Genomic DNA, 17,945 nt, shown 5'->3' with positions numbered 1-17,945 from the left:
GTAAGGAAGTAAGGTAGGAAAAAGTAAGGTAGGGTAGGGTAGGGTAGGGTAGGGTAAGGAAAGGAAAGGAAAGGAAAGGAAAGGAAAGGAAAGGAAAGGAAAGGAAAGGAAAGGAAAGGAAAGGAAAGGAAAGGAAAGGAAAGGAAAGGAAAGGGAAGGAAAGGAAAGGAAAGGAAAGGAAAGGAAAGGAAAGGAAAGGAAAGGAAAGGTAGGGTAGGGTAAGGGAAGGTGAAGGTGAAGGTGAAGGTGAAGGTGAAGGTGAAGGTGAAGGTGAAGGTGAAGGTAAGGAAAGGAAAGGAAAGGAAAGGAAAGGAAAGGAAAGGAAAGGAAAGGAAAGGAAAGGAAAAGGAAAGGAAAGAAAGGAAAGGAAAGGAAAGGAAAGGAAAGGAAAGGAAAGGTAGGGTAGGGTAGGGTAGGGTAAGGTAAGGTAAGGTAAGGTAAGGTAAGGGTAGGAAAAAGTAAAGGTAGGGTAGGGTAGGGTAGGGTAGGGTAAGGAAAGGAAAGGAAAGGAAAGGAAAGGAAAGGAAAGGAAAGGAAAGGAAAGGAAAGGAAAGGAAAGGAAAGGAAAGGAAAGGAAAGGAAAGGAAAGGAAAGGAAAGGAAAGGAAAGGAAAGGAAAGGAAAGGAAAGGAAAGGAAAGGACGCCTGAAATAGTCTCCCCTTTGGGGCCTGAGAAATGTTACTCAGGTGAATTAAAACGTTATTTTTAGAGAAATAAAAATTGATTAAACAAATTGGCACTTCCATTTTAGCTTCTCAGGATTTACCAGCATCCCTGATTTCTTTTTCCTACATCTCTCTCTTGTTTTGTTTGCCAGGATAATTCCTCTGCCTTCCTCTGTTGACTTTTAAATTCAGGTCCAATCCTTTCCCAAGACTATGAGTAAAACTGACATGAGGCATCAAGTCAGACTGTTGGGCAGACTCCAGGAAAAATCTTCTCCAGTCCTGCCAACTCAAGTTGGAAACTCAACCTTGGTTAGAGACTTTTGTTGGCCATAACTAAAACTGAAGTCTTTCCTGGGAATAAATGAAAGCTGCAACTTTCAGTGAGTATTTTTACTATAAGAACTAGGGAAGCTATTAAATAAGACACAGCCCTAAATATAGTAGAACCAAGGTTCAATCTTGGTGTCTCTTTCTTCCTTTTGTACGGCCTAGCAGGATGATAGCCTCGGACTTTGAGTCTGCAATCTGCACAATGCTATTGCATTGTACTGCGCAAAGGGATGTCTTCTTCCAATAACATCTGTCCAGTCAATAACACTGAGTAAAGCAGACTCATACCGAGTCCCTGTCTCAGGAACTGTTATAACAATAGCACTTAGACTTACATACCACTTCACAGTGCTTTATAGCCCTATCTAAGCAGGTTACAGAGTCAGCATATTGCCCCCAGCAATCTGGGTCCTCATTTTTACCAACCTCGGAAGGGTGGAAGGCTGAGTCAACCTTGAGCTGGTGAGAACTGAACTGCTGGCAGTTGGCAGAATTATCCTGCAATACTGCAAACTAACCACTCTGCCACCATACTGTATGTATGTATTGCTATTGCAAATGGACACCATCAAAACTGACACAAGCCAGAGTACAGAATAACTCAAAGAAGTAGTGCAATCTTTGCAACCCAGAGAATAACTGATTTCAGTCTTTGCTATAAAGCACATTCTCTCCTTTCCCTTAACTATATATTCCCATTGATGGAGCCACAACACATTGTCTCTAGTGCCCATTCTCCTTCCTAGACAAGCTGCAGAAAAAAATGATATCCTCGCAAGAGGTGGGCTATTATTGTTATAATAAGCACCACATTTAAAATTGTAGTCCAGAACTATTTTTTCCTTTAAAAAATTTTAAAAAATCTCTACCTCAGCAGGATGAAAACTTAGATTATTTGTTTTAGCTTGGCTCGCAAGATATTTATCTCATTATACAGGCTTGTTGAGTCTCTCAGTCAATGTTACTAGTGAGCTAGAGACCTTGAGAGTTTGAAGAAAAGCAGATTTAAATTTTTGCTGCGTAAGCAAAGCAGGCATGCGATTATTATTAGCAGAAAGACTGCCAACTGCTCCAGCAGATGACACCGTCCTTTTGTGAGTATGGATTACAAGTGTTCACACCATATTTAACCCAAAGCTATCAGTTATTGTGATTTTAATGCTAGTCTTACAACTTTAAGACTTTGCTTTTCCAAACCCTAACCATTGAGATCATGGCCAAACCAACATTACTCATGAGTACTACACTTCATCCTGTTATGATCAAACTGATACTTTTCACAAAAATAGATACAGTATAAGGCTGCATCTCACCAGTATTGGTCATCTATAACTGATTTTCAATGGCAGGTTGACATTTAGTTCTCATGGCTAATAAACATTCATAGTAGGCCTCCTCCCCAATGAATATACACATGGTCTTCAACTTAAGACCACAATTGGGACCAGAGAAGTTGTAGTTACAGGGAGCAATTAAGCAAGACATCATGTAATGACAACTTATAATCCTGCCTGATGGCTTCCCCATTAACTTTGCTGGGAAGGTCGCAAATGGCAATCCCATATTGTTGCCTTTAAAGCATCATAGCTTTTGTTAGGTTAGCTTTTGTTAAACTTATTGATTTGCAAAAATACCCTGGAAATGACTCTGAGGTTGAGTCATTAGCACTGGAACAATAAGAGATGTCTTTGACTCATAGTTGTTTTTCCCCCCAGATTGGGTTAAGTGTCCATATAAGTATCTAAAGCAGTACACTGCAAAAGTGACACTTACGTCGCTGAGTCTCTCTCTCGAGCTGCTCCGATGAAATCCTTTAGATTCTCCACTTGCACTTTCACTGTCACTGTCTCGGCAGCTGTTTTGGCCTGGATTAAGCTGCAGAACAAAAGAAAGAAATAAAAGTTTACAGTCTATCTAAGAAAGATATTTGAAGGCATCCATTCTAGCCTGGAGATAAAGCACAACAGTCGCTCTATCAAACCATCTCTTGGTTTTAGCTCAGTAATTGTGTTGCCTAAGGCAAAAAGTGAAATAATATCCATTCATAGATATTAATTGAATCTTTTTTTCCAGCTTTAATAATGATAAGCTATTATTCAGCAATTTTGAACATAATTTGGGGATGAAAGGAAGGTTATGTGGCAGACTGCCTTGTTCTTTTCATGTAATTCCCAGGGCTTTTTTTTTCTCATAGAATGCTCAGAATGGTGTTCCGGCACTTTTTTTTGGAAAAAAAAAGCTCCCTCTATTTGGCTTTAGGAGTAGGCAATCTTGGCTCTTTTTTATGACTCATGGACTTCAACTCCCAGAAATCCTGAGCCAGCCACACTGAGGGGAAAGAGAGAGGTTTTCAAGCTGAGCCATGCTGGCTCAGGAATTCTGGGAGTTGAAGTCCTTGAGTCATAAAAGAGCCAAGGTTGCCTACCCTGCACTAGAGGAGGACATTGAAATTATTTACAAGGTTACTTCTTTAGGAACTAAACTTTTAGAATCTAAAACAGCTAATTCAAAAAAGCCAACAGGAAAGAACCTCACATTTTTCATCTGCTTCTGTCTTTTGGAAGGTAAAATTAGATAACAAAATAATCTATTTCCTATGTTAACATCTCTGCAATTAATAAAGGTAACAGGAAAGAAATGAGAAACATTTTTCTCAATGTAATATGTCTAATTTCGCTGATGCTAGAAAAAAATAGTATCTTTTGTACACTCTTGAAAACTATTTTGAATCTATAACCATCTATTACAATTAAACCACTATAAATTAAACAATTCTTAAGAATGAAATATTCTTAATTTGGACTTTACTTTTACTGTTTGGACTGTTGTGTGTTTTGAAAAATAGATTATTTAGAATCTAGTTATGTTACACTTCAGTCTTTAAATAATTAACCTAGTATATATATAACAATATATGATGTTTTCCATGGTGAGCTTAACATCAATAACAACATTTATTAAAAAGGCTAAAATAATTTCTGGTGGTATTATCTGTACATTAAAATTTTGTTTAGTCACAATCTTTCACTTTTCATATTCTGGACAAGCAGTGGTCATGTATCCTAGCAAAAGATGTTACATATGTGCATATGTGTAGTCAGTAGCATATGCCTTTTTAAAAATATCAGACATGCAAAGAAACAAAAATAAGTCCAAAATATCTGTATTACATCCAGAAATGCCAACTTTGCAACCAATATTTCTCATCCATAACTATGGCACCTTAAGGATACCTGCATACATGCAAATGCTTCTCTGGGATCAGTAAAACAGCAGGGATTGCTTTTTCCTTCCAGTAACAGATTGTTGGGAAATACCAAACATGGCCTTGAGAATTGCAATGTTTGTTACAAATTTTTCTGGATGTGGTTGGAAAGAAGCTTTATTTATAGACCACTGCCACGAGGAACGCAGCTCTGGGTCGGGGTTCGGAGCACCTCCAGGTGGGGGTTCAGCACGGGCTGCGGCGTGGCAACTGCAGGGAGGGGAATCCCCACGGCGGCTGTGGGGAGGGGAATCCCAGTGGCATGTGGCTCCAAGCCACAGGGGCGGGGGTGCAAAGGACGGGCGGTGACACCATAGCAAGACACCGGCATCACTCCCAGTGACAGCACCTCTGAGTTCCGGCACCTTTTTTTTTTAAAAAAAAAAAAGCACTGGTAATTCCCCAATATGTTACTACATCTAAGGACCAAATCATGGCTGGTAACAACAAACAAAAGAAAGCATAAACATCTTCATTTCTGCTAATGTTCCTGAACTCTTTTAAACAGCTCTTTCTCGTCACAAATTTTGTACCCCATAGAAAACTTGGATAACATCAATCGACTGCTCAGTAGTAATTTGGAAAAAATGCAGTTCTGTGATCAACTATGTGCTCTGTACACAGAAACTTTCATATTTAATCTTTGAGATCTCCAAAAAATGCTGGAAAAATTCTTGCCAAGAAATCTGATAATCCACTGCCAGATATTACAGAAAGCCCCAGACTAGAAATGTGAGCTATGTTCTTTCATAAAGGATTTTGTGACTCAAAGTGTGGGATGCAATCAGAGGCTAAATGCCACCGAATTCAGTGCAATATACAAGGAGAAATGGATTGCATTTTTCATCACGGAGAAAAGCTACCTAGGTAGTCACTAAAGAGTCAACAATGACTTGATGGTAAGTAATCATCATCATCATGGCTGTGAAAGTTGGACCATAAGAAAGGCTGAGTGCCAAAGAATTGAAGTCTTTGAACTATGGTGCTGGAGAAGACTCCTGTGAGTCCCTTGGACTGCAAGGCGATCAAACCGGTCAGTCCTAGAGGAGATCAACCCTGACTGCTCTTTAAAAGGCCAGATCCTGAAATTGAAACTCAAATACTTTGGCCACCTAATGAGAAGGAAGGACTCACTGGAGAAGAGCCTAATGCTGGGAAAGGTTGAGGGCAAGAGAAGAAGGGGATGACAGAGAATGAGGTGGCTGGATGGAGTCACTGAAGCAGTAGGTGTGAGCCTAAATGGACTCCAGAAGATGGTAGAGGACAGGAAGGCCTGGAGAAACATTGTCCATGGGGTCGCAATGGATTGGACATGACTTCGCAACTAACAACAACAACAATCATCATCATCACTTCCGGTGGCGACGCGACGCCGAAGACAGCCGTTTTCGGGCTGCCCGCTCCGCAGCTGTGTTTTTCCATCGTAAACAGCGTCGATCAGCTGTTTAGATGGATTTGAAGCCCCTTCCTCGGGAGAAGAGGAGGGGGTGAGGCCCCAGGTAGGGGTTGAGCTCTCCGGGGCCGCCTGAGCTGAGAGTTTGGGCGGCTGAAGGATTGAGCCCCCCCCGAAGCCTGGGTTGCTCCGAGCTGCGCAGCCCCCCTGCTCCGGGATTTATGGAGCAGAGCCAGGCGTTAGCAACCACCCCTGCCAAAAGGAAATACTTTTGATTATCAAGATGCAGGCAGAGCGGTACAGGAGGTCAAGGTGATGTGGACTCTTATCTTTACTCTCTAGCTCAATGGATTTTATAGCTTTAAAGTGAAAGTGCGCAATAAGTGAAAGTGGGGGAAGATGGCGGCTAAAACTTCTAAAGCTCTTCGGAGTGCGGGGTCTTCCCTGGTGCAACAGACCTCATTGCAAGCTTTGCTTCCTCCTGTACCTCCTCCGGCATTGACGCTTAAGGATTTACAAGATGCTCTTGGAAAGCATTCACAATTGATGTCTGACATGATGGATGAAAAGTTGAAAAAGCTGGAGGAGAAAATGGAGGAGAAAATGGAGAAATTGGAGAAGAAGATGGAAGAGAAGTTTAGAGCAATGAGGGTGGACATGTTGTCTATGATTGAATCTGTAGCTGAATGTGTGCAACAGCTGGATGTAAAAGTGAAGGATCTCAGTCAAAAGAACTCTATATTAGAAGCAAAGGTATTAGAAAATGAAAATATAAGGGATAAAATGGACGGAGAATTGAGCCTTGTTCAGTATCATCAGATGCAGTATGCTATTAGAATCAGGGGTTTAAAGGAGAATTGTAAAGAAGATTTAAAGCAGCTGATTTCTGAGGCTCTGGAAGGGGTATTGGGCCAGCCAGCATCTGAAATTGAGGGAAATATGGACAAAATTTTTCGTGTAAATTCATGGATTGCAAGACAGAGGAAGTTACCCAGAGATGTGGTGGTCTATTTTACAAAGAGAGTAATTAGAGATGAAGTCATTCAAGCTGCTTATGATACTAAATTGGTAGTGGCTGAGCAAGAAGTCTTGGTTTTAAAAGAAATTCCTCCGAAGATTTTAAGGAGAAGGAAAGATTTTGCATTTCTAGTACAGGAACTTAAGAAATGTGATATTAAGTTTAGATGGGAGATTCCAGTTGGACTGGTGGTGACGCACGAAGGTAAAAGACATCGTCTGGTTACTGTGGCCCAGGCACGTGATTTTTATAGCAATGTGTTAAAAGCAACCCCCATATCATTTTTGGAAGCTGTAAAGGGATACGGCGAGGGAAAGCTTCAAGATGTTACAGATAGACAGATAGAGGACAATGGTGTTGGAGGGGATCAAGATACAGTCTCATCGGTTGTTGCAGGAGGCCAGAGGATGACGCGTGCCGCCCTAAGAAGAGCGAGACGAGAGCAAGAGCAAGACCAGCAGAAAGTTATGGAATCTCCAAAGTGTACTTACAGTGAAGCTGTGGGAGGGGCGCGGTCCAAAGAAGTTTTAGGGGTCATGACAGACGTGCTCCAAAAGCTTTGGAGCGTCAAGATTGGTGATTAAATTTTTAAATTAGAATGTCAATGGATTAAATTTACCATAGAGGAGAAAGAAAGTTTTTTTTTTAATATTTAATACAATTTAAGATTGATGTTATTTGCTTGTTAGAAAAGTATATTAGGGTTATGGACTAAAAGTATGTGTTGAACTAAGAATGGGTATGCAAGCTCCTAATTAACAACAAGTTGTCTTACAGACTGCTTAAACCTTTTTTTTTTACTCTTTTTATGTGAACTCAAGGATGACCTGGAACTGCGAGACATTTGGCGTGATACATGCAAGAGACTGGGATTAAGAAAATCTATTCTGAGTAAAGCTCTTTTTTTGTTTTCCTCTTTTTCTTTTTTACTTTATTTGTAATATTAATATTGTTTGTATTCATTTTATATGAGCTAGAGGGAGATAGAATTAATAGTTTATTGTTGATAACATAGGGGTGCTTATGTTTGTTTTTTGATTTTATACCCTGTATTTAGCTCTGGGAAGTCGGGGGGGAGGAGGGAATGGGGGAGAGGGATAGGGAGGGTTAGATAGGGGTGGGGGAGGGGGGATTAAAGTCAAAATGTATTGTAAAACTTTTTAAATAAAAAAAAAACAAAAAAACAATCATCATCATCACACTAGGGAACATATCTGTGAGTATTTCATTTTGGGTACCCATTCACAGCTTCTACCATGGTTTGAACTTATGAGTTCTTTATTAGGACTGACCGGTTTGATCACCTTGCAGTTTCTGTGTACAGAGCACATACTTGATCACAGAACTGCATTTTTTCCAAATTACTACTGAGCAGTCGATTGATGTTATCCTCGCCAGGTGTCGGGCCTGCCGGGCCCGACAGAAAGCACCTCCATCCCCAAATACAAATATACGCCCTATAGTATAAATTCTTCAGATTCAGTTAACACATTCTCCATCAGCCAGCTATTTTGATTCTATGGCCTTACATTGGAGTGATCTTGTACAGAAGCAAGCTTCTTCATAATATACCAACAAAGGAACTGACATTTTGCCATTCAGCTAATTGTGAACAAATAAATAGACAGCTGGATACTTCACCATCAAGTTATAGACAGTACATATTATTTCAATCTACTAGTCTCTGACCACAATGGAAATTGAATATACAAACCACCCATTGATATACAATTATTTCTTCATAAATACAGTAATTTGGGTTTTTAATCTTTTGAAAGACCCTGCTTTCTTTCTAGTGCAGCCGGCTAAAATGGCTATGCACACAATTTAAGCATATGCATGTATAATCAGGTAGAGACTTTCGGGGGAAATATGACAAATTGAAGAGAAGGATGGGAGATTGCCCACATATTCTCTGAACAGCTGCACTTTTCAAGGAGACCAAAGGACAGTAACTTTCCAGGGGTTTGACTGCTGGGAGACAACAGGATCAGCAATCTTGTGAAGAACTGTGATGAAGCCTTTTAGAGCAGCGGTCCCCAACTTTTTGGACACTGAGGACCAGTTCCATGGAGAAAAAAAATCCCATGGATGGGGGTGGTGGTGTAGTTTTGCATGCTATCTAAATCCCGCACATGCACAGATGAACTTTCACTCACTTGCATGGCCTGGTTCCTAATGGCCATGGCCCAGGGTTTGGGGAACCCCTATTTTAAAGGACCCTAGTTTTGTAAACCTCACTTACTAGTAACTTTTGGAAATTGCCTATTAACTATTTTAAAACTATTTTTAGAGGCCTTCCAAACAGTATGTTGGGACATTGGGTGAATTTATGTTGAAGTCTTAACAAAAGAAAACTTAATTATAAGCTCAAGAAAGAAAATTAAATATATAGCAAAAAGCTAAATAAGATTTTGACCTAACAAAGTTATAAACAGATTAAGGATCCAGATAAATTTGGACTATTGACTTTTACTACAAGATTTTAGAATTAGTTATAAAGAATAAAAGACATCTCAGGGGAAACAGATTCGTTTTGGTTATTGCAAGATGGTAAGCAATTATATGTTTTTTAAAATTGGATACTAGAAGGGATGAATATTTCTAAGAACAGGGGGGCGGGGGAACACCAATCTGCTTTTCTTTTTCAGACTTACAAAATGATGCAAAATGATGCATGTCATGATGAGTTTGCCTACTCACCAAACATAGATATAACCAAAAGCACACAAAACACTGGTCTATCTACTAGTTTACAATCTAATAATTCATTTCTTGGTATGTAGAGTCTTGGCCTTTCTTGAAAATGCAATTTATGCTTGAAGATGATGGTTTATTTTGCAGAATACTAGCTTATCATTTATTTTCTTTAAGTAGAAGAATGTTAAAAATGAATTAGTTAGGTGAGGAACCTAATGAGCATTGGTTACCAGTTGTCTTCCGGGTGAGGTTCAAGGTGTTGGTAATGACCTACAAAGCCCTCCATGGCATGGGTCCAGAATACCTTGGGGAGCACCTGCAGCCGGCGTCAACTTCCCTCCGCCCAGTACGCTCCCACAGAGAGGGCCTCCTCAGGGTGCCGCCGGTCAAAGAATGCCGACTGGTGGCCCCCAGGGGGAGAGCGTTCTCTGTGGGTGCACCGGATTTATGGAACCATCTTCCGGTTGAGCTCCGGATGGCGCCCGATCTCCGCTCCTTCCGGCGCGACCTTAAAACCTATCTCTTTAAACAAGCTGGCCTGGCCTGATGGGATGGGGTGGGATTTTTATTAACGACTTCAATTTTAAATTTGTATTATCTCTGGGCATTGTTTAATTATGTTTTAATAATCTAATTTTAACTTTTGTATCTAATTTTTATGTATTGCCCTGTTCACCGCCCTGAGTCTCTTGAGAGAAGGGCGGTATATAAATTAAATTAATAATAATAATAATAATAATAATAATAATAATAATAATAATAATAATAATAATAATAATAATATCATGCTGTGCAACTCTGGAAGCCCCATTTCTAAGGAGAAAATGCTCTTTTTCAGCAAATAAGGCTTCTATTTTCTATTGAGAGACTTCTGCTATGTTGATTTTTTTTACTGCAACAGGAGTAGCAAATCCAGTTAGTAAGAAGCTGTCCACGGTCCTGAATTCCATGACTTCTATTTAAGGGGTTAGGATAATTAATAAAGGGCAGGAAATGTCCCTGAACTGCAACAATTAAAAGACATGTCCTTGAGCTCTTGACCAACATCTAAGAAATGTTTCTCATGGAACATACAGTGGCTTTCAATTCTGTACACACAATTTATAAATTGGAGTGCCACCACAAACAAGATATACCTCCTGTACATCATCAGTGATATTTCCAATCATATACGACCTACATCTACAATCATTAAAATGTCTCTGAAAGGAAATTCAGAAAATTGTTGGGTTATGGTTCTTATTTCATTCAGATATATTAAGATAAGATAAGGTAAGGTAAGGTAAGGTAAGGTAAGATAACGTAAGATAAGCTTTGTTGTCATTTTTTACTGAGCGTACACTGGCACACATTAAAAATGAAATTCTGTTGCCTGCTCTCAAAACAAAGTATATATTTATCCATACACATACATAACATGCATATACACATGCTATACACATGCACACACACATATACATACATACACACAAACACAAAATGGTGGGATTCAGCTCGTTGAGTTCGGAGAACCGGCTGAACCCATTCTAGGCCTTGGAGGCCCAGGCCTGCATCTACACAGAAAACTGGATGTTCAGGTATTTGAATCCCACCACTGTGTGTGTGTGTATGTGTGTATGTGTATGTATGTATGTGAGTGTGTCTGCCTGTCGATGGCCTTCAGGATAGGCTGACACAGGAAATAAAGATTTGTCCCATTTATATATATATATATATGGATCTTTGGTCATTCGGGTTTTTCCCCGCGTAGAGCTAAAGGTGTAGGAGCAACGTTTCGACGGAATCCCATCCGTCATCATCAGGCTAGTGGCTTCAGCTTCCTTCTTCTGGGAGAAGCATGTGGCTGTTTGTTCCTCTATATATATATATATATATATATATATATATATATATATATATATATATATATATATATATATACACACACACACACACACACACACACACACATACACACACATACACAGTCTCCAAAAGTCTGCAATCCTACTAAGCTTGATATTTATAATGATAGTGATAGTGATATTTATATACATTAACTGTATTATAGATTTTATATTCAGCTCAAGACAATTCCTCTTTACTCAGTGCAGCCCAGGCAAATAAAAAGGTTGACACCCATGCTCTGAAACAGGGGTGCCCAATCCCCAGGCCATGCCACTAATAGGCTGCGGCCTATTCAGAATTGGGTTGTGTGAGTGGCTGGCCAGAGCATGCATGCAGGTCAACCTGTGTTAGCGATGGGCTGGCGGACACTTGCACACATGTCTGCCAGCCCACTGCTCGTGCAACGGCTGCATGCTTGTGCTCACACACCCTAGTTCCTCCCCTCTGCCCCCCACCCGGGCCACCAAGCTGCAAGGGTTGGCCATCTCTGCTCTAAAAAGTAGTACTGGGAACATAGAAAAATGTAAAACTCATTTCACTTCAGTTTAGTTAAAATCTAGTACAGTGTTTTTCAAACGTGGCCCCTTTAAGGTTTGTGGACATCAACACCCAGTATTCCCCAGCCAGCAGGAAGTCCACACATTTTAAAAGTGACACATTTGAAGAACGGTGACCTAGTTCAATAGAGTGATATGATGTAGTAGATTATATTCTTCTGTTCTTCCCCATAAAAAATGAGAGGCTTTTAAACTATGAGAAGAAGGATCATAAACTACAATTCTTCAGCTTAATCTCTAGGCTATGGTGATCAGTGTTAAAAGTGCAATTGTTCTTGATTGCTGTTTAATTGCTCCTTGTTGGCATTCCTCATCTTCAGGCCTGATTGATTGAGCACTGTTTTTGTCATTAAGATGCTATATCCCTATTAGTTCCTTGTAAGTCAACCACAAGCTAACTTCTGCAACTTGAATAATTTATATGGGCAGACAGCTAAATGGTTTATAATAGAGTTTTTTCAAGCTAATCGCTCAGCCCTCAAAGCCTCATTTATTTCTTGGTCTTCTTTTAAGATAAATATTTATTTGAGGTTGGAAGGCCGGATTTTTTTTTTCTGGGCTACCTGCATGAAACCTACCTTCACTTTCTGGTAATTTTCACCTTCCAGGTAACCTTTTGATTATATTATCTGGGGATTCTGGGAGTTATAGTTTTAACATTTGGGAGGTTCCAGGGGAGGAAAATCTTAAAGAGGTTGGAAATGAGGCAAGTCTTGAGGACCATTTAGAAGCAGCATGTGGACCAGAATGTGGTAGCATGAATACTTATGTCTATATCTCATTTCATTGACTGGGGGCCAGGCTGCTTGAAGGATCACCTCTCCCCTATTAAATCCATCCAGCCCTCTAGGATAGGAGGGCGGGGTATGTTGCAGCTCCCATATATTTGGAATGTACATCTAGTGGGACCACGAAAAAAGACCTTCCTATTGGTGGCCCCTTTTCTGTGGAACAACATTACACCTGTAGTATGATTAGTCCCCATCCTGGTGCTTTTCTGAAAGGCCCTGAAGGCATGGTTTTGTCAGTGGGCCTGAGGATCCTAAAAGGAGATGGAGCTGATCAAACGGCTGATTTGATTGTGTTGTTGCTGCCACAGGGAGATGGGGTGGGGTTCTAGTCTATTTTTAATGTTATAAGCTACCCAGAGTCACCTGTGAGTTGGGTGGCCCTATAATATAAATTTGCTAAACAAACACTTGGCTTTTGAGTGCAATTAAAGCTGCTGGTTGTCATCTGTATAAGCCTTTCATAAGTCAGGATCTGGATATTTATGGAACAGCCTTCCTTTGATTGTTTCTGTCCATCTGATAAAATCTGACAAGGTTAGCATGTGCCAGGATCCTTCTTTAAAACAATGGAATCTTGGGAAAAGGTCTTCTCCGTTACTGTCCCTGCCCTCAAAGTCTCCACAATCCTGACTCTACTGTCCTTAAGGAAAGCTCTGAAGACTTGCTTCTTTCAGCAGGTCCCGGGGAAGGGTGATTTGTCACCCTGCTTTTGAGTCTGATTGATATTTTGTATTTGTGTTGTGGTTTCTCCAACATGAGTTATTAAATTTGTTGTTATTAATACTTTTCTTTCCTGCTTTATATCCCTATGTGTTGAGTAGAGTTCTTACTATGATGGCAATGGCTTATAAATTCATACATCAAAACCTCAATGGATAAATTATTTTTCAGTATGTCAAACCATTTGGCCTGTCTGACTTCTAATATTGGAAGCAAATATCCTTTTCTCGCCACTTTAGACTAAATAAATTTATTGAGATTTATTCTATATGCATAACCTCAAACTATGTGAAAAGTATATTTTTCTTGCCTGCTTTGGAGACATATTTAACATCATGGTAACAGCAAGGTTGCCTTTTGTGAAACCATTTCAAAGTATTCATTTCCATCAATAATAACATGGTATGATTCTATATGGTTCCAACGTTGAGGTAAAAAGTAGGATGTGCTACCTCTTTTTTGTTACAGAGAATATGTTGTAATCCTGACTAGCTACAGTGCTAAAATATAAAGTAGACTGTAAACTGCCCAGTTATTTTATAAATAAAATAATAAAATAAAATATAAAACATATAAAATATAAATAAAATAAAAATATAAATAAAGTAAAATAAAATATAGAATAGAATGGAGTAGAACAGAACGGAACGGAACGGAACGGAACGGAACAGAACAGAACAGAACAGAACAGAACAGAATAGAATAAAGTCTTTTACAAACCTCACCTTAAGATTTTGGGAACTGAACTCAAGATCTTCTGAATGCAAAATGTGTGCTTAATTACTGAATAAGGCCATGTTTGAAATCTTCTTTGAAACCTTACTGTTATCACTGAAAGTGGTAATTCATAAGGTGCCTCTAAAATAGTGATGAACCTATGACACCCAAGTCAAATGGGATTCGCCATGATGTTTTGAGTGACACACCAGTGTTCACCAATACCCAATAAGCAAACTATTCTTCAAAGCATGAGCCATTCTCACACAATTTTTAGATGTTCTAGAAGCCGTATAAGAATAGGCTGTGCTCTAAATTACCAAATACATGGATAGATGCCAATATTACACTAATACCCAAAGAAGACCCAGACTTGACCTTGAGAAAGAACTACAGACCAATATCTCTACTAAATGTGGATTATAAAATCTTTGCTTCAATAATAGCAGAAAGACTAAAGAGATTCTTGACTGAATTTATACATTCAGACCAAATGAATTTTTACCGAAGAGGCAAATAAAGAACAATTTAAGAATAATTCTAGACCCATTGGAATATTATGAAATGCACCCAGGCTTTGATTTTTTTAGATGCACAGAAAGCCCTTGACAATGTCAATTGGCAATTTATGGTTCAACAACTAAACCATATGGATTTTGGAGAAAATTTTATGAATATAATTCAAACAATTTATTATAGACAAATGGTTAAAATAATTGTGAATGGAGATTGCACAGAGAGTTTCAATATTAAAAAAGGCACAAGACAAGAATTTCCATTATCCCCACTATTATTTACCTTAACTTTGGAAATGTTGAACAGGAATGTTATCCAGAAATCAAAGGAATGAAGATAAAAGATGAAAAGTACAAACTACAAGCTTTCGCAGATAACCTGGTATTTATATTGGAGGATCCATTAGAGACAAGTCCTAAATTATTAGCAAAGATTGAAGAATTTGGAGAAGTAACAGAAGTGAAACTTAATAGAGAAAAGACTAAAGTTATAGCTAAAAACCTCACAGATAAACAAAAAAAACCAACTATCAGTAAAAATAGACCTTCAAGTAGTTAAGAAAGTTAAATACTTGAGGATATATTTAACAGCAAGATGTGCAACAGTAAAAGAAGATAATTATGTAAAATTATTAAAATTAGATTTGGGAAAATGGAAAAATCTACAACTATCAATCCTGGGAAGAATAGTGACAGTGGAAATGAACATTTTACCAAAACTACTCTTTTAATTTAAACAATACCAATAAAAATTGACAATTTTTTTTGATGAATTAAACACATTGATATTGAAATTTATTTGGCAAGGGAAAAAAGCTAGAATCAGACTGAAATTGTTACAAGAAGCAAAAGAAAATGGAGGCTTTGGACTACCAGACTGGGTTTTGCATTATCAAGCAGCCGCACTAACATAGTTAAAAGAATGGATAACTGTTAGAAATAAAAGACTATTATACCTAGAAGGGCATGACCTACAACTTGGATGGCATGCTTTCCTATGGTATGGGAAGAACAAAATTCATAAATACTTTAAAAACCACTATTATAAGAAATGCACTGCTTTTGACATGGGAAAAGGTAAAATCAAGAACTTATATGAAAATACCAGGATGGATTTGGACAATGGAGGCATTTGTACACCCAAACTTAATCAACTATGAGAAACTTGTGACTTATAAAGATATTTTGAATACAGATGGGAATCTATAAATTAAACAAGAATTAGAAGAATAAGGCATTGAGCTATCATGGTGGCCACACCTGCAAATGCAAATGAGATATGAGAAAGGTACAAAAAATGTATGGTTTTTACAAAGACCAGACAATGCTAGACTATTTACTATTGTCATCAGATGACAAATTGATTAAGAAACTGTAAAGCTTTCTGTTAAATTTGAAGATGGAAGATGAACAAGTTCAAGAAACAATGATAACTTGGGCAAAAAACTTTGGGCACAATGTAGAGCTAGAAAAATGGCAAAACCTATGGGAAAGAAACTACAAAATAACAAGGGCAGCTACTTATAAAGAAAATTTATATAAAATGTTCTATAGATGGCACTTAAACCTGCAAGATTAGCAAAAATGTTTAAAAATGTATCTAGCAATTGTTGGATATGCAGACAAAATCCAGGCACATATTATCATCTTTGGTGGACATGCCCTAAATCAATTATTTTGACTATTGGTCAAAACACATGGGTGGTTAGAAAAGATGATAGGAGCACATGTAGACTATAAACCAGAAATATTTCTTTTAGGCATAATTTCAGAAAATTATGATAAGAAATGTGTATACTTAATATTACATATATTAACAGCAGCGAGAATTATATTTGCTCAATACTGGAAAAATGAAGAAATACCATCTGAAGAAGATGTAATTTTTTAAAAAAATTGACTGCGCAGAAATGGATAGGCTCACACTGAAAATGAAGGGAAAGCAAGATTCAGAACACTTTCAAACATGGGGAAAAATTATAAATGGTTAGAAAAACAGAATAAAGGATAGCAACGGAAATTGTATTACTATTAATGTTAAACACATAAACCCAGACAATGCGTTGCTTACTAAATACTAAAGATTGTTTTCTGTAAAAAAATAATAAAAGATACATTGAAAAAAAAGAAAGAAAGGGCTGTGCTCTCACGTAGTCCCTGGAAAAGAGCCATGTTCTTTCACAGTCTCAGGAGCCTCCAAAAATAAGTTTGTTTTACTCCTATTTCATTTTTTCTAATTATTCAATTTTATACAATACGCTAGTACCAGACATGATTAGACTATATATATATATATTTAAAAAATAAATGAATACATAAAGAATTGCTTCTCTTTTATTTGGGGGGAGGTAGTGTCACTTTAGCAGAGTCAAGTTAGGCATTTTGCGAACTTTTTAACATGCCGGGCCCAAAAGGTTCTCCATCACTGCTCTAGGATGACTTTCTTATATCAAAGTTTATTTAAAAAAAAACAGAATCACAGAGTTGGAAGGGACCTTGGAGATTTTCTAGTCCAAACCCCTCCTGAAGTAGGAGTCCTACACCAGAGGTCTCCAACCTTTTGAGCACCAGGGACCAGTTCCGTGGAGAGAGGTTTTTTTCCACGGACCGGAGTGAGTGTGGTTTTGTGTGCTGCCTGCATCCCACAGATGGGGCTTTGCTTGTTTGTGCAGCCCAGTTGCTGGCATGCCGTGGCCCAGTACTGGTCCACGGACCGGGGGTTGAGGACCTCTGCCCTATACCATTCAAATGGGAGTTCAATCTCCTCTTAAAAACCTCCAATGATGGAGCGTCCACAAGTCCTGAAGGCAAACCCCTCCATTGATAAGTTGTTCTAACTGTCAGGAGAGCTGTTAGAAAACTCTTCTGCACATGAGGAAAACTTGGATGTATCTGGGCAGTTGACCAAACCTGTAATGGCGAGAGATTACAGTTAGGAAACTTAGTTGTCTAGAGCCTTACATCATACATAGAACTTCAAGTCTTAATAGCTAACCGACAGTCACTGCAGTTGCTTCAAAACTTGTCCAGGACTCCAGCACAAGAAACTCTGATCTTGTTTTTTTTGTTGTTGTTTTAGAAGTGCACTCCCTGTGCTCCAAGAGAAATGCTAAGAAGAGACAGAATTGAGTGACAAATGTTGCTCATTCCATTGCTTTAATGGACCATCAAATTCTTTACCTACAATTCAGCAGCGCTGAAATCGCAAAGAGGGAGTGATTGATACAGCAGTGCGCTTGGCAAGGTGTAATTTTAACAGTGATATTTCTCACTGTGAAACCATCAGAATGCAAAGGGTCAGGAGAAGCCTATATTTTCTTGCAATTCAGTTTTTAAAGTACACCGAAATTCTCTCCATTTGCTACAGTTATGGCAAGCACTCAG

At 38.6% G+C, this 17,945-nt stretch overlaps 1 protein-coding gene and 1 long non-coding RNA gene across 2 annotated transcripts in view; both read right to left on the bottom strand.

The window, feature by feature from the left end:
- LOC308671591 overlaps nt 1-17,945 on the bottom strand; it is a 711,918-nt gene that overhangs the window by 156,917 nt on the left and 537,056 nt on the right. The gene's annotated exons all lie outside the window — the stretch shown is intronic.
- LOC308660153 (autism susceptibility gene 2 protein homolog) overlaps nt 1-17,945 on the bottom strand; it is a gene marked incomplete at both ends in the record, with an annotated part of 443,023 nt that overhangs the window by 20,380 nt on the left and 404,698 nt on the right. The window contains one exon of the mRNA XM_081314369.1: nt 2,772-2,873. Within this exon, the coding sequence (XP_081170495.1) occupies nt 2,772-2,873 (102 nt within the window). The remainder of the gene's footprint in view (nt 1-2,771; nt 2,874-17,945) is intronic.

Source organism: Vipera berus (assembly GCF_964194415.1).
Source record: "Vipera berus genome assembly, chromosome: 1".
In the NCBI taxonomy this organism is placed as follows: Eukaryota; Metazoa; Chordata; class Lepidosauria; order Squamata; family Viperidae; genus Vipera; species Vipera berus.
Note: the sequence above shows the minus strand (reverse complement) of the source record. Positions and strands in the feature narration are given on the sequence as shown.